This window comes from Nerophis ophidion, linkage group LG05 (assembly GCF_033978795.1).
Source record: "Nerophis ophidion isolate RoL-2023_Sa linkage group LG05, RoL_Noph_v1.0, whole genome shotgun sequence".
NCBI lineage: Eukaryota > Metazoa > Chordata > Actinopteri > Syngnathiformes > Syngnathidae > Nerophis > Nerophis ophidion.
The window spans coordinates 3,599,241-3,621,580 of record NC_084615.1 but is presented as its reverse complement, the minus strand read 5'-3'; the positions used below and the strand labels follow the sequence as shown (position 1 = coordinate 3,621,580).

Here is a 22,340-nt window from a genome sequence, read left to right as displayed (position 1 = left end):
CGGCACAAGCTCAGCTGATATCCGGTAAGAAGCGACTTTTTTACCACAGGGGTCGGGAACCTTTTTGACTGAGAGAGCCATTAAAGCCAAATATTTTAAAATGTATTTCCGTGAGAGCCATATAATATTTTTAACACTGAATACAACTGTCAGGTTCAAACACTGATGCCATCTATTAAACAGACAAGAAGCAAGGAATTAAACAGAGACAGGATTCAATTTAGCTCAATGAGGAGAAGCAAGAGAATTGTACACCTCTTTTATTTGGACTTTCCCTGATTACAACAAACAAATGCGTGCATCTCGTATTCTTTTTAATAACATTGTTACTCTATTCTGAAGCTAACCAATAATAAATAAAATACTTTTGACTATTAATGCAACTTCTTGAACAGGTGCGATAGAAACGGATGGATGGATTTAAATGCATGAGAACGTTTTATATTTTGAACGTTATTTTTAACACTGTGATTACCACTTATCGTGTTAAGCAACGTCAGCTAAGATTTATCTGAGAGCCAGATGCAGTCATCAAAAGAGCCACATCTGGCTCTAGAGCCATAGGTTCCCTACCCCTGTTTTATCACAATTTTCTCACCGAAACCTGCTGGGTCACATTCGGTTGGGATCCATGTTCGCTGTGATCCATAGTAAAGTTTCACCTCTGTGAATTTTAAACAAGGAATCACCGTGTGTTTGTGTGGCTAAAGGCTAAAGCTTCCCAACTCCATCTTTCTACTTTGACTTCTCCATTATTAATTGAACAAATTGCAAAAGATTCAGCAACACAGATGTCCAAAATACTGTGTAATTATGCGATTAAAGCAGACGACTTTTAGCTGTGTGTGTGTGCAGCGCTCATATTCCCTAACAGTCCGAGATGTCTTGCGTACACGTCTTCATTACGCGACGTTTTTTAGTTTACTAAATTTCAATTTAGTAAACTAAAAAGGCCGTATTGGCATGTGTTGCAATGTTAATATTTCATCATTGATATATAAACTATCAGACTGCGTGGTCGCTAGTAGTGGCTTTCAGTAGGTCTTTAATTTAGTGTTGTTTCGATATGTCATCTTAGTGACATCATGCACAAAAGTGCACTAATAGCTTGTTTTAAAATGTCTGACAATCTTGCACTTTCTGTTTTGGAGATGACATGAATGTTTGCTTAATAACTGTTTGATAAATACCGTTTGGGTCGATTGAATTAGTCGTGATTTCCTTCTCTGCATGAAAGTTTAAACTGAGCATATATTAATGCAGTGATTCCCAAAGCCCAAAAAAAGTCTGCGGGCTATAGAGCTTTTTCATTTCGGGCTCCAGTACTCTGGAATGCCCTCCCGGTAACAGTTCGAGATGCTACCTCAGTAGAAGCATTTAAGTCTCATCTTAAAACTCATTTGTATACTCTAGCCTTTAAATAGACTCCCTTTTTAGACCAGTTGATCTGCCGTTTCTTTTCTTTTTCTTCTATGTCCCACTCTCCCTTGTGGAGGGGGTCCGGTCCGATCCGGTGGCCATGTACTGTTTGCCTGTGTATCGGCTGGGGACATCTCTGCGCTGCTGATCCGCCTCCGCTTGGGATGGTTTCCTGCTGGCTCCGCTGTGAACGGGACTCTCGCTGCTGTGGTGGATCCGCTTTGGACTGGACTCTCGCGACTGTGTTGGATCCATTATGGATTGAACTTTCACAGTATCATGTTAGACCCGCTCGACATCCATTGCTTTCCTCCTCTCCAAGGTTCTCATAGTCATCATTGTCACCGACGTCCCACTGGGTGTGAGTTTTCCTTGCCCTTATGTGGGCCTACCGGGGATGTCGTAGTGGTTTGTGCAGCCCTTTGAGACACTAGTGATTTAGGGCTATATAAGTAAACATTGATTGATTGATTGATGATTCAAGGCTAAGGCAAAATATCGCGATATATCAATCAATCAATCAATCAATGTTTATTTATATAGCCCCAAATCACAAATGTCTCAAAGGACTGCACAAATCATTACGACTACAACATCCTCGGAAGAACCCACAAAAGGGCAAGGAAAACTCACACCCAGTGGGCAGGGAGAATTCACATCCAGTGGGACGCCAGTGACAATGCTGACTATGAGAAACCTTGGAGAGGACCTCAGATGTGGGCAACCCCCCCCCTCTAGGGGACCGAAAGCAATGGATGTCGAGCGGGTCTAACATGATACTGTGAAAGTTCAATCCATAGTGGCTCCAAGACAGCAGTGAGAGTCCCGTCCACAGGAAACCATCTCAAGCGGATCAGCAGCGTAGAGATGTCCCCAACCGATACAGGCGAGCGGTCCATCTTGGGTCCCGACGAGCGGTCCATCCTGGGTCTCGACTCTGGACAGTCAGTACTTCATCCATGGTCATTGGACCGGACCCCCTCCACAAGGGAGGGGGGGACATAGGAGAAAGAAAAGAATATATCGTGTATTGTGACATGGCCCACAAATATTGGTATATTAATAAAAGGCCATATCGCCCAGCCCTACACTGATTACCTTTAGTGATAACTACATCAAGAGTTAGCCTCCAACAAAATGGGTTTTGACCTGACTTTGATTAGTGACCGGCAGTTATTTGCTTTTATAGACCATACGCCTGACTACTGAGTAACATTGCCGGTGCTTCATTGCAGTATTTCGGTCCCCTAGAGGGGGGGGGGGGGGGGGTTGCCCACATCTGAGGTCCTCTCCAAGGTATCTCATAGTCAGCATTATCACTGGCGTCCCACTGGATGTGAATTCTCCCTGCCCACTGGGTGTGAGTTTTCCTTGCCCTTTTGTGGGTTCTTCCGAGGATGTTGTAGTCGTAATGATTTGTGCAGTCCTTTGAGACATTTGTGATTTGGGGCTATATAAATAAACATTGATTGATTGATTGATTGACAGTAACACCTTCTGGTGATCCTAAACACTTTTAAGGGGTGGAGTGATTGACACCTAATTGCATTATATAGACTGGTTTTCCCCAAGTCATTTTTATAACCCGTTATGGCCCGGCGAAGACTCTCAGGACCAATTCCGCATACCTTTTATAGTGACGGAGAATCGTTTTAACAAGGTTTTTGCTCATTCACAGTGGGTGCGAGTCTAAGTTCTGTTCTAGTGGTACTTACTCTCACAGTTGTACGGCTATCAAAGGTAAAGGACTTAATCTGCCCATTCTCCAAAAAGACCTTCAACACGTTGGGTATGAGAAGCAAAGATTCGTCCTTCAGCATTGTCTGAAAGAGATGGAAGGAGAGGGTCACAGATGGCAGACAGTGATGTGTTGTTGTTTGAAATCCCTATCTCATGCATCGTGTTAGCAAGGAATACAGCATCCTCACACTGTGGACGTCTTTAAGCATAGAAGATGACATTCACGTCACAGAGGGGGGAGCCCGAGGTTTCTGCTTTGACTCAAAGCGGTAGTTTGAAGAAATGTTATAAATCCTTGCGCAGTCCAATCTTGCCGCGATGTGATTGGCATCCTCGCCTTCTCGCTCAAGGGGTTTTTAAGGTATGACTCAGCTGTGATTATGCAGCCACAAAGAACTAAAGGAGGATTAGGTTTCTTACCGAGTGACGGACCTGAGAGTTTTTTGTGTGAAAAGATTCTACGTTGGCTGACGAACACGAAACAAACACAAACCCCCAAAACACATGCAACTTCACAAACCACAACACACAAGTGCGAGCCATTGATTGATTGATTGATACTTTTATTAGTAGATTGCACAGTACAGTACATATTCCGTACAATTGACCACTAAATAACACCCCAATAAGTTTTTCAACTTGTTTAAGTCGGGGTCCACGTAATCACTCCATGGTACACATATATAAATGATAAATGGGTTGTACTTGTATAGCGCTTTTCTACCTTCAAGGTACTCAAAGCGCTTTGACACTACTTCCACATTTACCCATTCACACACACATTCACACACTGATGGAGGGAGCTGCCATGCAAGGCGCCAACCAGCACCCATCAGGAGCAAGGGTGAAGTGTCTTGCTCAGGACACAACGGACGTGACGAGGTTGGTTCTCGGTGGGATTTGAACCAGTGACCCTCGGGTTGCGCACGGCCACTCTCCCACTGCGCCACGCCGTCCCCATCGATATAAATATATGTATATATATATCGATGCCACCTCAGTAGAAGCATTTAAGTCTCACCTTAAAACTCATTTGTATACTCTAGCCTTTAAATAGACTCCCTTTTTAGACCAGTTGATCTGCCGTTTCTTTTCTTTTTCTTCTATGTCCCACTCTCCCGTGTGGAGGGGGTCCGGTCCGATGTGGAGGGGGTCCGGTCCGATCCGGTGGCCATGTACTGCTCGCCTGTGTATCGGCTGGGGACATCTCTGCGCTGCTGGTCCGCCTACGCTTGGGATGGTTTCCTGCTGGCTCCGCTGTGAACGGGACTCTCGCTGCTGTGTCTTGGATCCTCTTTGGACTGGACTCTCGCGACTGTGTTGTATCCATTGTGGATTGAACTTTCACAGTATCATGTTAGATCCGCTCGACATCCATTGCTTTCCTCCTCTCTAAGGTTCTCATAGTCATCATTGTCACCGACGTCCCACTGGGTCATTATTGTCACCAATGTCCCACTGGGTGTGAGTTTTCCTACCGAGGATGTCGTGGTGGTTTGTGCAGCCCTTTGAGACACTAGTGATTTAGGGCTATATAAGTAAACATTGATTGATTGATTGATATACTGCTTATGGCAGTCCATCGATGTCGATGATGACGTTGCTCCAAACGAAGTATCCATCCATCCATCTGTAAGGCAGTAGCCTGGTGATGTATAAGACAGTACCTCTTTATGAGCACTGGATGTCGCTATTCTGTTGATTTTTACCTGTGGGTTCAGCACACCTCACCTTTTTGTCCCTCAGTGGACACCATAGTCTAGGCGCCATCTTTGAAAATGTTCTTCTTTTCCACCGAAAAGGTGAGACCTGTTTTATGACTGTCTGAACACTTTATAAGATATTAGAGTTAAAAATGCCCATCCAGCGAATTTGTTGCAATACAGTGTTAGCTAAGGTGTTTACTTACATTTTGATGTGTTTTGAAGAAATGTGCAATTCCGTTTTTGTACTTAAATGTTTGATGTAAGTTGGCCAGTGTGATTAACAATTAGTAGAGTCTGAATTGAATGGGGTTGTGAAGGATGGCTTTTTACATGTTTATTCTGGTCACTGTGTTTGAACTACTGATTTGTGATTTATTGTTATTTAGCATTTGGGCATATTGAATATCCATCCATCCATCCATCCATTTTCTACCGCTTATTCCCTTTCGGGGTCGCGGGGGGCGCTGGCGCCTATCTCAGCTACAATCGGGCGGAAGGCGGGGTACACCCTGGACAAGTCGCCACCTCATCGCAGGGCCAACACAGATAGACAGACAACATTCACACTCACATTCACACACTAGGGACCATTTAGTGTTGCCAATCAACCTATCCCCAGGTGCATGTCTTTGGAGGTGGGAGGAAGCCGGAGTACCCGGAGGGAACCCACGCATTCACGGGGAGAACATGCAAACTCCACACAGAAAGATTCCGAGCCTGGATTTGAACCCAGGACTGCAGGAACTTCGTATTGTGAGGCAGACACACTAACCCCTCTGCCACCGTGAAGCCCATATTGAATATGAGAAAGATTTATATATTTTTGTTGACATATGTTAATGTGTTCTTTTGCATTGAGACACATTTGTAAAGGAAAATGTTCTTCTTTTCCACTGAAAAGCTTAATGACCAGAGCCAGAGAGGACCACTACTGTGAGCAAATAAATGCAACAAGGTCTCATCCACAATCCAGAACCACTGTGTCCAGTGTCCAATCTCTCCGCACAACAACCCACCTTATAAACACTAAAAACACAACGCAGAGTCCAAGGGTGTGTCGAGAGGCAGTGACATTGTGGGTTACACATCCATCATCTTCCGCTTATCCGAGGTCGGGTCGCGGGGGCAGCAGCCTAAGCAGTGAAACCCAGACTTCCCTCTCCCCAGCCACTTCGTCTAGCTCTTCCCGGGGGATCCCGAGGCGTTCCCAGGCCAGCCGGGAGACATAGTCTTCCCATTGTATCCTGGGTCTTCCTACCGGTTGGACGTGCCCTAAACACCTCCCTAGGGAGGCGTTCGGGTGGCATCCTGACCAGATGCCCGAACCACCTCATCTGGCTCCTCTCCATGTGGAGGAGCAGCGGCTTTAGAATACAATCGAATAGAGTTTTATTGTCATTATTGCAATGAACAGGTTCAAAGAACAACGAAATTGGAGCAGCTCCTCGATGCATATCTGCATGCATATGAATACATATACACACATACATAAAACATTATTGCACATTGTAGTCCGAAAAAATAGAAAAACATTTAAACATTACACACGAGGACATGATGGACATATTGTGCTCACTCAGTGCTTGTTTAATGCTACTATGGCTCTTGGGTAAAAGCTATTTTTTAGTCCATTGGTGCTCGCTTTTAGCACCCTGTAGCGTCTGCCTGAGGGTAGCAGTTCCAGGTGGCTGTGCCCGGGGTGGAATGGGTCTTTCAGGATGCTCTGTGCTTGCCTGAGACAGCGGGAGCTGTACTGGTCAACCAGGGGGGGGGGGGGGGGGGGGGAGGGGTTATCCGATTAACTTCTGGGCGGTCTTTATGACTCTCTGGAGCGCCGTTCTCTCTGCGGCCGTGCAGCTGCTGAACCACACGCAGATGCAGTAGGTACTTTACTTTGGCAGAGCTTCTCACCCTATCTCTAAGGGAGAGACCTGGAAACTCATTTGGGCCGCTTGTACCCGTGATCTTATCCTTTCGGTCATGACCCAAAGCTCATGACCATAGGTGAGGATGGGAACGTAGATCGACCGGTAAATTGAGAGCTTTGCCTTCCGGCTCAGCTCCTTCTTCACCACAACGGATCGATACAACGTCCGCATTACTGAAGACGCCGCACCGATCCGCCTGTCGATCTCACGATCCACTCTTCCCCCACTCGTGAACAAGACTCCTAGGTACTTGAACTCCTCCACTTGGGGCAGGGTCTCCTCCCCAACCCGGAGATGGCACTCCACCCTTTTCCGGGCGAGAACCATGGACTCGGACTTGGAGGTGCTGATTCTCATTCCGGTCGCTTCACACTCGGCTGCGAACCGATCCAGCGAGAGCTGAAGATCCCGGTCAGATGAAGCCATCAAACGAAGTATTGCATCGGTTATTGTTGTGCTTTTCGCCTGTGCAGAGCCAGGTGGCTGCTCAGGCCTATGCATGATCCACAGACTTTGGGGCAGGGGAAGGCAGCGGTGATGGTCGCTGGTGCTGTGGCACGTTGGTGTCTTTGTGCACGCCGCTGTGAACTTCTCCTGAAGATGAGTGATTCCCTGGTGGCAGGTAGAGCTCCAAGTCTGGCGGTCAGCAGCCAGGGACTCCAGTGCTGGTGGTTTGATGTCACACTTTTTCAGGAGAGTTTTAATGTGGTCCTTGTACCGTTTTTTCTGGCCCCCGGCAGAGCTTTGACCGACTGAAAGCTGGCCATACAATATTTGACGGGGTAGGCGGTGGGCTGGCATACGAATCACATGTCCGACCCATCTTAGGTGTTTTTGGCCAAGGAGTGCTGTGATGCTCCGGTCATAAATTTCAGTGTAGGGCACCCAGTCTTCCCAGGTCAGACCTAGGATACTTTGGAGGCAGCGGATGTGGAAGGCCTCGAGACTCTGGATGTGCCTCTGGTAGGGTGTCCAGGTTTCGGAACTATAAGGCAGCGTGGAGAGGCAGACTGCCTTATTTACGGCTGTCTTGGTGGAGATGGTTAGATTCCTGTTCAGGAAAACCCTGGACCGTAGCCTTCCAAAGGCAGCGGAGGCCAGGCCAATACGGGCCTGGACGTCATGGTCAATGGTGCAGGTTGGCGACAGGGTGCTACCGAGGTAGGTGAAGTGGGGGACGGTGGCTATTGGGTGAAGATTGGCGTGTTTGGCTGGGGAGTAAACTCCTGCACGAGTATTTGTGTTTTCTTGGTGTTTATCTGAAGACCAATGGCACTGTAGATGGAGGCTACCACATTCAGTGCGAGCTGGAGAGACTCTGGTGAGTGTGCAAGTACAGCGCTATATACTATCAGCATACAGTAATACAGCCGTCACACAAGTTAATCATCAGAGTATATACATTGAATTATTTACATTATTTACAATCCGGGGGATTAGGTTTGGTTGCAATTTTTTTTTTTTCTGTCTTGCCTCTGGTGAGGGAAGCTCTTCTCCCAGCTTTCTCCCTTTGTTTTTATCATGTATGAACTTTTTTGAAGCCTCTTTCTTTGCGCTGTCCTCAAATCTAAACATCAGGCATGGATATGATCAGCTGGACTCTCAGGACCAGGCTGTTCTGAAAAACACCCCCAAGGACACCTCAACAATAGACGCTTTTGACCTCCCTCCCTCCTCAACGACACCTACAGTAGAGTCGAACTTTTGCAGATCGGCCTCAGTCTAAAACACATTACATCATCACACCTAAGACAATTGGGCATACATGCCCAATTGTATCATCCATGGATACATGTATCATCCGTTCGGGCTCCAGTACTCTGGAATGCCCTCCCGGTAACAGTTTGAGATGCTACCTCAGTAGAAGCATTTAAGTCTCACCTTAAAACTCATCTGTATACTCTAGCCTTTAAATAGACCTCCTTTTTAGACCAGTTGATCTGCCGCTTCTTTTCTTTCTCCTATGTCCCCCCCTCCCTTGTGGAGGGGGTCCGGTCCGATGACCATGGATGAAGTACTAGCTGTCCAGAGTCGAGACCCAGGATGGACCGCTCGCCTGTATCGGTTGGGGACATCTCTACGCTGCTGATCCGCCTCCGCTTGAGATGGTCTCCTGTGGACGGGACTCTCGCTGCTGTCTTGGATCCGCTTTGAACTGAACTCTCGCGGCTGTGTTGGAGCCACTATGGATTGAACTTTCACAGTATCATGTTAGACCCGCTCGACATCCATTGCTTTCGGTCCCCTAGAGGGGGGGGGGGTTGCCCACATCTGAGGTCCTCTCCAAGGTTTCTCATAGTCAGCATTGTCACTGGCGTCCCACTGGATGTGAATTCTCCCTGCCCACTGGGTGTGAGTTTTCCTTGCCCTTTTGTGGGTTCTTCCGAGGATGTTGTAGTCGTAATGATTTGTGCAGTCCTTTGAGACATTTGTGATTTGGGGCTATATAAATAAACATTGATTGATTGATTGATTGATCCATGGATACATGGATGATACAGCAGAGGATTGGGAGAATGTCATGTGGTCAGATGAAACCAAAATAGAACTTTTTGGTATAAACTCAACTTGTCGTGTTTGGAGGAAGAAGAATACTGAGTTGCATCCCAAGAACACCACACCTACTGTGAAGCATGGTGGTGGAAACATCATGCTTTGGGGCTGTTTTTCTGCTAAGGGGGACAGAACGATTGATCCGTGTTAAGGAAAGAATGAATGGGGCCATGTATCGTGAGATTTTGAGCCAAAACCTTCTTTGAATGGTTGACCAAATACTTATTTTCCACCATAATTTACAAATAAATTCTTAAAAATTCCTACAATGTGAATTCCTGGATTTTTTTTTCACATTCTGTCTCTCACAGTTGAAGTGTACCTATGATGAAAATTACAGACCTCTGTCATCATTTTAAGTGGTAGAACTTGCACAATTTTAAGTGGTAGAACTTCCACAATTTTAAGTGGTAGAACTTGCACAATTTTAAGTGGTAGAACTTGCACAATTTTAAGTGGTAGAACTTGCACAATTTTAAGTGGTAGAACTTGCACAATTTTAAGTGGTAGAACTTGCACAATTTTAAGTGGTAGAACTTGCACAATTTTAAGTGGTAGAACTTGCACAATTTTAAGTGGTAGAACTTGCACAATTTTAAGTGGTAGAACTTGCACGATTTTAAGTGGTAGAACTTGCACAAATTACAGACCTCTGTCATCATTTTAAGTGGGAGAACTTGCACAATTTTAAGTGGTAGAACTTGCACAATTTTAAGTGGTAGAAATTACAGACCTCTGTCATCATTTTAAGCGGGAGAACTTGCAAAATTTTAAGTGGTAGAACTTGCACAATTTTAAGTGGTAGAACTTGCACAATTTTAAGTGGTAGAACTTGCACAATTTTAAGTGGTAGAACTTGCACAATTTTAAGTGGGAGAACTTGCACAGTTTTAAGTGGTAGAACTTGCACAATTTTAAGTGGTAGAACTTGCACAATTTTAAGTGGTAGAACTTGCACAAATTACAGACCTCTGTCATCATTTTAAGTGGGAGAACTTGCACAATTTTAAGTGGTAGAACTTGCACAATTTTAAGTGGTAGAAATTACAGACCTCTGTCATCATTTTAAGCGGGAGAACTTGCAAAATTTTAAGTGGGAGAACTTGCACAATTTTAAGTGGGAGAACTTGCACAATTTTAAGTGGTAGAACTTGCACAATTTTAAGTGGTAGAACTTGCACAATTTTAAGTGGTAGAACTTGCACAATTTTAAGTGGTAGAACTTGCACAAATTACAGACCTCTGTCATCATTTTAAGTGGGAGAACTTGCACAATTTTAAGTGGTAGAACTTGCACAATTTTAAGTGGTAGAAATTACAGACCTCTGTCATCATTTTAAGCGGGAGAACTTGCAAAATTTTAAGTGGGAGAACTTGCACAATTTTAAGTGGTAGAACTTGCACAATTTTAAGTGGTAGAACTTGCACAATTTTAAGTGGTAGAACTTGCACAATTTTAAGTGGTAGAACTTGCACAATTTTAAGTGGTAGAACTTGCACAATTTTAAGTGGTAGAACCTCCACAATTTTAAGTGGTAGAACTTGCACAATTTTAAGTGGTAGAACTTGCACAAATTACAGACCTCTGTCATCATTTTAAGTGGGAGAACTTGCACAATTTTAAGTGGTAGAACTTGCACAATTTTAAGTGGTAGAAATTACAGACCTCTGTCATCATTTTAAGCGGGAGAACTTGCAAAATTTTAAGTGGGAGAACTTGCACAATTTTAAGTGGTATAACTTGCACAATTTTAAGTGGTAGAACTTGCACAATTTTAAGTGGTAGAACTTGCACAATTTCAAGTGGTAGAACTTGCACAATTTTAAGTGGTAGAACTTGCACAATTTTAAGTGGTAGAACTTGCACAAATTACAGACCTCTGTCATCATTTTAAGTGGGAGAACTTGCACAATTTTAAGTGGTAGAACTTGCACAATTTTAAGTGGTAGAAATTACAGACCTCTGTCATCATTTTAAGCGGGAGAACTTGCAAAATTTTAAGTGGGAGAACTTGCACAATCGCTGGCTGACTAAATACTTCTTTGCCCCACTGTAAATAGCTCTCTGATTAGTGCTCAACAGCAGGTGAATTAGCAGGGCACTAATCAGAGGCAGGTGAAACCAATTAGTACTGATGGAAACCAAAACAAACACCCAAAGTGCACAAAACAGGAACTAAGGGAGTCCAAAACTAACGGAACATAACTAAACAAAACCTATTCGCGAGCCCGATCCTGCCCTGGTTTAGGGGGTTTCAATCAATCAATCAATCAATGTTTATTTATATAGCCCCAAATCACAAATGTCTCAAAGGACTGCACAAATCATTACGACTACAACATCCTCGGAAGAACCCACAAAAGGGCAAGGAAAACTCACACCCAGTGGGCAGGGAGAATTCACATCCAGTGGGACGCCAGTGACAATGCTGACTATGAGAAACCTTGGAGAGGACCTCAGATGTGGGCAACCCCCCCTCTAGGGGACCGAAAGCAATGGATGTCGAGCGGGTCTAACATGATACTGTGAAAGTTCAATCCATAGTGGCTCCAACACAGCAGTGAGAGTCCCGTCCACAGGAAACCATCTCAAGCGGATCAGCAGCGTAGAGATGTCCCCAACCAATACAGGCGAGCGGTCCATCCTGGGTCCCGACGAGCGGTCCATCCTGGGTCTCGACTCTGGACAGTCAGTACTTCATCCATGGTCATCGGACCGGACCCCCTCCACAAGGGAGGGGGGGACATAGGAGAAAGAAAAGAAGCGGCAGATCAACTGGTCTAAAAAGGAGGTCTATTTAAAGGCTAGAGTATACAGATGAGTTTTAAGATGAGACTTAAATGCTTCTACTGAGGTAGCATCTCGAACTGTTACCGGGAGGGCATTCCAGAGTACTGGAGCCCGAACGGAAAACGCTCTATAGCCCGCAGACTTTTTTTGAGCTCTAGGAATCACTAATAAGCCGGAGTCTTTTGAACGCAGATTTCTTGCCGGGACATACGGTACGGTTTGTGTGTGTTTTGGTCATTGCACATTTTCTCCTGTCGTCACCATAAGAATCCATTGAGAAAAATGTCCTTTCTTTCTTGTTCATGTTTCGGATTTGAAAAACCAACACATATGGATGTGGATTTAATGCATCTGACACAGAAGTCTGTGTACACAGCACATGCTCAGCAGTCTGTTTTTTGGTGAGTGTAATCCTGAAGTTGGCTCCAACAGCTGTGTTTTTTTCCCCGGGCAGACTAGAAGTCATTAATTCCCGAGTTATTCTGGTTACTAAGTTGTCTCCACAATTCCGAAAAGGAGAAGGGTCCCTAAACTCATCAATTACTGATTTACCGGTAACAGTTCGAGATGCTACCTCAGTAGAAGCATTTAAGTCTCACCTTAAAACTCATCTGTATACTCTAGCCTTTAAATAGACCTCCTTTTTAGACCAGTTGATCTGCCGCTTCTTTTCTTTCTCCTATGTCCCCCCCTCCCTTGTGGAGGGGGTCCGGTCCGATGACCATGGATGAAGTACTGGCTGTCCAGAGTCGAGACCCAGGATGGACCGCTCGTCGGGACCCAGGATGGACCGCTCGCCTGTATCGGTTGGGGACATCTCTACGCTGCTGATCCGCTTGAGATGGTTTCCTGTGGACGGGACTCTCACTGCTGTCTTGGAGCCACTATGGATTGAACTTTCACAGTATCATGTTGGACCCGCTCGACATCCATTGCTTTCGGTCCCCTAGAGGGGGGGGGGGGTTGCCCACATCTGAGGTCCTCTCCAAGGTTTCTCATAGTCAGCATTGTCACTGGCGTCCCACTGGATGTGAATTCTCCCTGCCCACTGGGTGTGAGTTTTCCTTGCCCTTTTGTGGGTTCTTCCGAGGATGTTGTAGTCGTAATGATTTGTGCAGTCCTTTGAGACATTTGTGATTTGGGGCTATATAAATAAACATTGATTGATTGATTGATTTCTATGAACAAGCTCATCTCTGGAAGTGTAGAATTTGGTGCTAATATGAATTAAGTTGTTTTTTTCTTGTGCTCTACTGAGTTTTAGTCAAAGTTGTAGTCTGAGGAGAGAAAAAATGGCAACGTGGGGTTTGGTCTCATTGCTAAAATTTCTTGTCAAAAAAGAGCTTTTAACTTGTCAACAGCAGCTTGTATCCTCCTCATCGATGAAGGCACCGATTAAGTTCAAAACTGTTGAAACAGTCATAGAACCCTCGTCTGGCCTTGAGCATCTTCTGATCAAATCAGGTCAGTTTACAAGCTAAGCCGAGAATGAGTTTAAGTAAGAGGACAAATCCAGCAAATCTGTTTTCTATTGACAGTGATAGTCGTGGCCGTTGGTGCAATTAAGGAATCTGTGGCATTTGCACGACTTTGCTACTGAGAGGCTGGACGAGCTGCTAAAATCAACTGTAATTAAAGCTCGAGTTGCCTGTCCAACAAGGTAATCAGAAGCCTGATGAGAAAGTCGATGCCCTGTTGTGAATGGGATGACATCTTTTTTTTCTTCCTTAAACCTAATTCCTCCTTTAAACTTTTTAGACAAGTCCATAAATCAGAACACAAACGGAACACAAAGACCTTGTGCTGCACCGGTGCGGCAATGTGAAAACTAATAGGGAATCATCATTTATCCATCATCCATCCATCCTTCCATCCTCTTCCGCTTATCCGAGGTCGGGCCGCGGGGGCAGCAGCCTAAGCAGGGAAGCCCGGACTTCCCTCTCCCCAGCCACTTCGTCTAGCTCTTCCCGGGGGATCCCGAGGTGTTCCCAGGCCAGCCGGGAGACATAGTCTTCCCAACGTGTCCTGGGTCTTCCTACCGGTTGGACGTGCCCTAAACACCTCCCTAGGGAGGCGTTCGGGTGGCATCCTGACCAGATGCCCGAACCACCTCATCTGGCTCCTCTCCATGTGGAGGAGCAGCGGCTTTACTTTGAGTTCCTCCCGGATGGCAGAGCTTCTCACCCTATCTCTAAGGGAGAGACCTGGAAACTCATTTGATCTTATCCTTTCAGGCATGACCCAAAGCTCATGACCATAGGTGAGGATGGGAACGTAGATCGACCGGTAAATTGAGAGCTTTGCCTTCCGGCTCAGCTCCTTCTTCACCACAACGGATCGATACAACGTCCGCATTACTGAAGACGCCGCACCGATCCGCCTGTCGATCTCACGATCCACTCTTCCCTCACTCGTGAACAAGACTCCGAGGTACTTGAACTCCTCCACTTGGGGCAGGGTCTCCTCCCCAACCCGGAGATGGCACTCCACCCTTATTAGCTGATTAAACATTTTAATACAATTAACCCATGAGCAGTGCAGAATGACTCAAAATCCACAAAACCTCTCTGATGATGCAGTTTAGGTAGCTGGTCCAAAAAGTGTTAAATGGTCAATTAATGGGGTAGTCACAGGTGGAATAAGCAAAATAATTGCCATAAAAATATATATATATATATATACATATATATATACAAATGTTCCATCTTTAGCAAGAGCCCCCTCGATGTTGCAGCCCGTCCGGGCGCCGCCATCTTGGAACTGCCGATTGTATTGTACCATATGTCCCGGCAAGAAATCTGCGTTCAAAGGACTCCGGCTTATTAGTGATTCCCAAAGCCCAAAAAAAGTCTGCGGGCTATAGAGCTTTTTCATTTCGGGCTCCAGTACTCTGGAATTTAAGTCTCACCTTAAAACTCATTTGTATACTCTAGCTTTTAAATAGACTCCCTTTTTAGACCAGTTGATCTGCCGTTTCTTTTCTTTTTCTGCTATGTCCCACTCTCCCTTGTGGAGGGGGTCCGGTCCGATCCGGTGGCCATGTACTGCTTGCCTGTGTATCGGCTGGGGACATCTCTGCGCTGCTGATCCGCCTCCGCTTGGGATGGTTTCCTGCTGGCTCCGCTGTGAACGGGACTCTCGCTGCTGTGTTGGATCCGCTTTGGACTGGACTCTCGCGACTGTGTTGGATCCATTATGGATTGAACTTTCACAGTATCATGTTAGACCCGCTCGACATCCATTGCTTTCCTCCTCTCCAAGGTTCTCATAGTCATCATTGTCACCGATGTCCCACTGGGTGTGAGTTTTCCTTGCCCTTATGTGGGCCTACCGAGGATGTCGTAGTGGTTTGTGCAGCCCTTTGAGACACTAGTGATTTAGGGCTATATAAGTAAACATTGATTGATTGATTGATGTATATATATATATATATATATATATCGCTTACTACCGCTTCTTCCCTTTGGGGTCGCGGGGGGTCAGCTACTATCAGGCGGAAGTATGTATATATATATATATATATATATATATATATATATATATATATACATATATTCCTAGTTAAAGTGCCAATGAATGATTGTCACACACACATACACACAAGTTTACAGCCCGCCCCCCGGCCAAAATGTTTTAACTAAATGCGTCCACCCTAGTAAAAAAGTTTGGGGACCCCTGCTCTAGAGTCTCTGTCAAAATCCTACTACTTGATCACTTGCATTGTTAAGCATGCAAATACATGCATTTACCACTATATTTTTCCTTTTTTTTCTATATTCTTTTTTCCTGGCCCTGTGAAGAGGTGGCGACTTGTCCAGGGTCTACCCAGCCTTCCGCCTGAAATCAGCTGGGATAGGCCCCAGCACCTCCTCCACCCCACAAGGGACAAGCGATAGAAAAGGAAAGGATGGATGAGCCGACATGTAAATCAATGCAATAATGTTGGGTTCCAGAAGCATATTCCTGCAACCTTAATGACATCAGAACAAATGAGTGCATACTTTGTATGCGCTTTGAAGCGAAACACTTCAATTTTTTTTCCCAACCAGTGAGTGATTAAAGTAATGGGCCACTTGTCCGGATTGCACCGCTAATTTAGTTTTTTTTGAATTTCCACCCTTTGAGCGATAGCTGGGATCACACTGTGGCGGGAGGATAATCATAACCATTATTTCTACGCCGGCGATTAGGTGGCGACTTGTCCAGGGTGTACCCCGCCTACAACCTGAATGCAGCTGAGATAAGCTCCAGCGACCCCCCCTGCAACCCCAAAAAAGGACAAATGGTGGGAAATGGATGGATGGATGGCATTATTTCTACACATACTGTGAATGCATGGTTCTGAATATTCGCAAAACCAGTTGTGGGAGATGACGGAAAAAGGTAACAATACCACCCAAAAGTGAATACAACCTTCACAATTTATTTTATAGCTTCTCATGGAACAATATTATGACACAAAACCTTTAGAGTAGTCAATGCACAGCTTGTGTAGCGCAAAAGAGTACCAGAATAATTACATTTTATTAAAGCGTATCAAAACACGAATTGGTATGTCAGACTTAGCCCTGTCTTGGTTTAACTCTTATCTTACTGATAGGATGCAGTGTGTCTCCCATAACAATGTGACCTCGGACTACGTTAAGGTAACGTGTGGAGTTCCCCAGGGTTCGGTCCTTGGCCCTGCACTCTTCAGCATCTACATGCTGCTGCTGGGTGACGTCATACGCAAATACGGTGTTAGCTTTCACTGTTATGCTGATGACACCCAACTCTACATGCCCCTAAAGCTGACCAACACGCCGGATTGTAGTCAGCTGGAGGCGTGTCTTAATGAAATTAATGAAATTAAACAATGGATGTCCGCTAACTTTTTGCAACTTAATGCCAAAAAAACGGAAATGCTGATTATCGGTCCTGCTAGACACCGACCTCTATTTAATAATACAACTTTAACATTTGACAACCAAATAATAAAACAAGGTGACTCTGTAAAAAATCTGGGTATTATCTTCGACCCAACTCTCTCCTTTGAGTCACACATTAAAAGCGTTACAAAAACGGCCTTCTTTCATTTCCGTAATATCGCTAAAATTCGCTCCATTTTGTCCACTAAAGACGACGAGATCATTATCCATGCGTTTGTTACGTCTCGTCTCGATTACTGTAACGTATTATTTTCGGGTCTCCCCATGTCTAGCATTAAAAGATTACAGTTGGTACAAAATGCGGCTGCTAGACTTTTGACAAGAACAAGAAAGTTTGATCAAATTACGCCTGTACTGTATATACCTTTATATACATATATACATACATATATACCTATACTGTATATACCTTTATATACATATATACATACTTATATACCTATACTGTATATACCTTTATATACATATTTCCATACATATATACCTATACTGTATATACCTTTATATACATATAGACATACATATATACCTATACTGTATATACCTTTATATACATATATACATACATATATACCTATACTGTATATACCTTTATATACATATATACATACATATATACCTATACTGGCTCACCTGCACTGGCTTCCTGTGCACTTAAGATGTGACTTTAAGGTTTTACTACTTACGTATAAAATACTACACGGTCTAGCTCCATCCTATCTTGCCGATTGTATTGTACCATATGTCCCGGCAAGAAATCTGCGTTCAAAAGACTCCGGCTTATTAGTGATTCCCAAAGCCCAAAAAACGTCTGCGGGCTATAGAGCGTTTTCCGTTCGGGCTCCAGTACTCTGGAATGCCCTCCCGGTAACAGTTCGAGATGCTACCTCAGTAGAAGCATTTAAGTCTGACCTTAAAACTCATCTGTATACTCTAGCCTTTAAATAGACCTCCTTTTTAGACCAGTTGATCTGCCGCTTCTTTTCTTTCTCCTATGTCCCCCCCTCCCTTGTGGTGGGGGTCCGGTCCGATGACCATGGATGAAGTACTGGCTGTCCAGAGTCGAGACCCAGGATGGACCGCTCGTCGGGACCCAGGATGGACCGCTCGCCTGTATTGGTTGGGGACATCTCTACGCTGCTGATCCGCTTGAGATGGTTTCCTGTGGACGGGATTCTCGCTGCTGTGTTGGAGCCACTATGGATTGAACTTTCACAGTATCATGTTAGACCCGCTCGACATCCATTGCTTTCGGTCCCCTAGAGGGGGGGGGTTGCCCACATCTGAGGTCCTCTCCAAGGTTTCTCATAGTCAGCATTGTCACTGGCGTCCCACTGGATGTGAATTCTCCCTGCCCACTGGGTGTGAGTTTTCCTTGCCCTTTTGTGGGTTCTTCCGAGGATGTTGTAGTCGTAATGATTTGTGCAGTCCTTTGAGACATTTGTGATTTGGGGCTATATAAATAAACATTGATTGATTGATTGATATTGGCCTGCCAGTCAAGCATGGTCGCATCATGGTCTGGGGTTGCCGGCAATAGGGAGCTGCGGTTTATCGAGTAAAACATGAATAGCGACCTGTTCTGTGACTTTCTAGAAATGTCCCAATTTGGACACAATCTCTGCAAGGAGGACTCACTCGTGTTGCCAGTTATTTAGGCATTCAGGGAAAGTAAATCTAAATAAGCTGTATGCATACCAGTAAACTGTCTATGGATGTGTTCCTTAGTTTAGAAGACCTGATACTTTTGTTGCTGGAACTATACTGTAGTTGTATTTATGTAAGAACTTAGACTAGAACAGAATGAATAGAATTGACTTTATTGTCATTATATTTGCATATAACGAGATTAAGGATTCCAATTTAAGGTGTGATAGTGGGAACAAATATGGGATAAAAATAAATTACACAAGAAGTAGTAAAGATACAACTAAGAACTGAAATAGACTACTATCCGATAAAAATAATAAGCAATCCTTTACAACAGGGGTGCCCACACTTTTTCTGCAGGCGAGCTACTTTTCAATTGACCAACTCGAGGGGATCTACCTCATTTATATATATCATTTATATTTATTTATTTATGAAAGAGACATTTTTATAAACAAGTTAAATGTGTTTAATGATAATACAAGCATGTGTAACACATATAGATGTCTTTCTTTCACAAAGACAAGAATATAAGTTGGTGTATTACCTGATTCTGATGACTTGCATTGATTGGAATCAGACAGTAATGATGATAACGCCCACATTTTCAAATGGAGGAGAAAAAAAAGTTGTCCTTTCTGTACAATACCACATGAAAGTGGTTGGTTTTTGGCATCTAATTCATCCAGCTTCCATACACTTTACAAGAAAAACATTGGCGGCAAATTCCGTAGCTTGCTTGATTGACATTCACGGCACCCGAGGGTCTTGTGAGATGACGCTGGCTGCTGCCAGTTCATTATTATGAAAAAATGACAGAGAGGAAGGCGAGAAACACTTTTTATTTCAACAGACTTTCGCGCCGTCCTTTCCGTCAAAACTCTAAAGGCTGACTGCACATTTCCTATCTTCACAATAAAAGCCCTGCTTCATGCTGCCTGCGCTAACAAAATAAGAGTCTCGGAAAGCTGGCGTGCACAAGTGATGTGCACGCCAGCTTTCTGAGGGATCGCTTGTGCACGCCAGTTTTCCGAGACTCTGTATTTAGTTAGCGCAGGCAGCATGAAGCAGGGCTTTTATTGTGAAGATAGGAAATGTGCAGTCGGCCTTTAGAGTTTTGACGGAAGGTACGGCGCGAGAGTCTGTTGAAATAAAAAGTGTTTCTCGCCTTCCTCTCGGTCATATTTTCATAATAATGATCTTGCAGCAGCCAGCGTCATCTCACAAGACCCTCGGGTACCGTGAATGTCATTTAAGTGACGTCTTGGTGAAGATTGATGATCACTCATTTTTAGGTCTATTTTTTTTTAAAAGCCTGGCTGGAGATGGACTGACACACCCCCCGCGGTCGACTGGTAGCTCGCCATCGACGTAATGGGCACCCCTGCTTTACAATATACAAAATACTGTACAATATTCAGAAGCAGACAAGAGTACTGGAGTAATAAATAACAATCAGTGTCGGATGTATTGCACTCAAAGGGTAATATTGCACGGTGGGGTATTAGGGTAGGATATTGTATAGGGGGGAATTATTTATTAATAAGTCAGAGTTCAAGACTTACCGAGTCTGGATCGCTGATGGACACTTGCTCGGAAAAACGCACTTTAGGCGGGTTGGTTCGTAGACGAGCCTTTTTGGCTGCACTAATGAAGGCAGACTTTGGTGACTGTGGACAAATAAAGACAGAAGAAACTGTTGGGGTTAGCCTTTAAAAGGGTGGGAAAAATCTTGTGAAGGTTAGTGATAATATGATGAGGCGGAACAAGTTACAGGAATGAAACAGCTGCAAATTTGATCCGTGTTTAAATGTTAAACTCAGCTGGAAATGGGGACACAATATTGCAGTGGTTATAGTCCAAAAAAAAGATGCAAGGACAAAGTCCTTTTTACACAAAGGAGTTTAAGTGGCACGCTAAAATAAAGTTGGAAAAAAATCTGAAAAAAGATGTAGTTTTACACGAATTAATGTGTTGCATAAATTGCATGTTGGCACATTAGCTGCAGCAGTGTGAACAGTTTACAGGACTGTCTGAGAAAATTAGAATATTGTGATAAAGTCCTTTATCTCATCTTAAAACTCATCTGTATACTCTAGCCTTTAAATAGACCTCCTTTTTAGACCAGTTGATCTGCCGCTTCTTTTCTTTCTCCTATGTCCCCCCCTCCCTTGTGGAGGGGGTCCGGTCCGATGACCATGGATGAAGTACTGACTGTCCAGAGTCGAGACCCAGGATGGACCGCTCGTCGGGACCCAGGATGGACCGCTCGCCTGTATCGGTTGGGGACATCTCTACGCTGCTGATCCGCTTGAGATGGTTTCCTGTGGACGGGACTCTCACTGCTGTCTTGGAGCCACTATGGATTGAACTTTCACAGTATCATGTTAGACCCGCTCGACATCCATTGCTTTCGGTCCCCTAGAGGGGGGGGGTTGCCCACATCTGAGGTCCTCTCCAAGGTTTCTCATAGTCAGCATTGTCGCTGGCGTCCCACTGAATGTGAATTCTCCCTGCCCACTGGGTGTGAGTTTTCCTTGCCCTTTTGTGGGTTCTTCCGAGGATGTTGTAGTCGTAATGATTTGTGCAGTCCTTTGAGACATTTGTGATTTGGGGCTATATAAATAAACATTGATTGATTGATTGATATTTTCTGTTATGCAACTAAAAACATGAACATGTCATACATTCTGGATTCATTACACATCAACTGAAATATTGCAAGCCTTTGATTATTTGAATATTGCTGATTATGGCACACAGCTTAAGAAAACTCAAAAATCCTATCGCAAAAAATTTGAATATTTCCTCAGACCAAGTTAAAAAAAGATTTATAACAGCAAAACAAAATCAAACATTTGAAAATGTCAATTAATGCACTCAGTACTTGGTTGGGAATCATTTTCCACGGATTACTGCATCAATGCGGCGTGTGTGTGTGTATGTGAGGGGGGGTTGGTGATAGTGGGGGAGGGAGGTTGGTGGTAGTGTGGGAGTGCGTGGATTGTATATTGTAGCGTCCCGGAAAGAGTTAGTGTTGCAAGGGGTTCTAGGTATTAGTTCTGTTGTGTTTATGTTGTGTTACGGTGCGGATGTTCTCCCGAAATGTGTTTTTTTATTTTTGTTTGGTGTGGGTTCACATTGTGGCGCATATTTGGAACAGTATTAAAGTTTAAGGAGAAAGGCAACGAGAGCGTATTTTCCTTAAGTCAGTATTAAGAGTGTATTTTTAACATTTTACTTGTTTAAATAGATGTCGTTTTCTGGTGGTTGGTGGTAGTGGGGAGCGGGGAGGTTGGTGGTAGTGTGGGGGTGCGTGGGGTGTATATTGTAGCGTCCCGGAAGAGTTAGTGCTGCAAGGGGTTCTAGGTATTAGTTCTGTTGTGTTTATGTTGTGTTACGGTGCGGATGTTCTCCCGAAATGTGTTTTTTTATTTTTGTTTGGTGTGGGTTCACATTGTGGCGCATATTTGGAACAGTATTAAAGTTGTTTATACATGCCACCTTTAGTGTGACCTGTATGGTTTTTGATCAAGTATGCCTTGGATTCACATGTGTGTGTGAAAAGCCGTAGATATTATGTGTATGGAGGAAAAAAGCGAATGTGACGACAGGTTGTTGAGGA

At 44.3% G+C, this 22,340-nt stretch overlaps 1 protein-coding gene across 2 annotated transcripts in view; it reads right to left on the bottom strand.

Moving 5' to 3' along the window:
* The window catches only part of frmpd3 (FERM and PDZ domain containing 3), a 228,838-nt gene that overhangs the window by 58,324 nt on the left and 148,174 nt on the right, over positions 1 to 22,340 (bottom strand). For both annotated transcript variants that reach the window (XM_061899737.1, XM_061899738.1), the window contains exons 6-7: positions 20,281 to 20,385; positions 3,135 to 3,242 (exon numbers count right to left, since the gene is read on the bottom strand). In XM_061899737.1, coding sequence (XP_061755721.1) covers positions 3,135 to 3,242; positions 20,281 to 20,385 — 213 coding nt within the window. The remainder of the gene's footprint in view (positions 1 to 3,134; positions 3,243 to 20,280; positions 20,386 to 22,340) is intronic.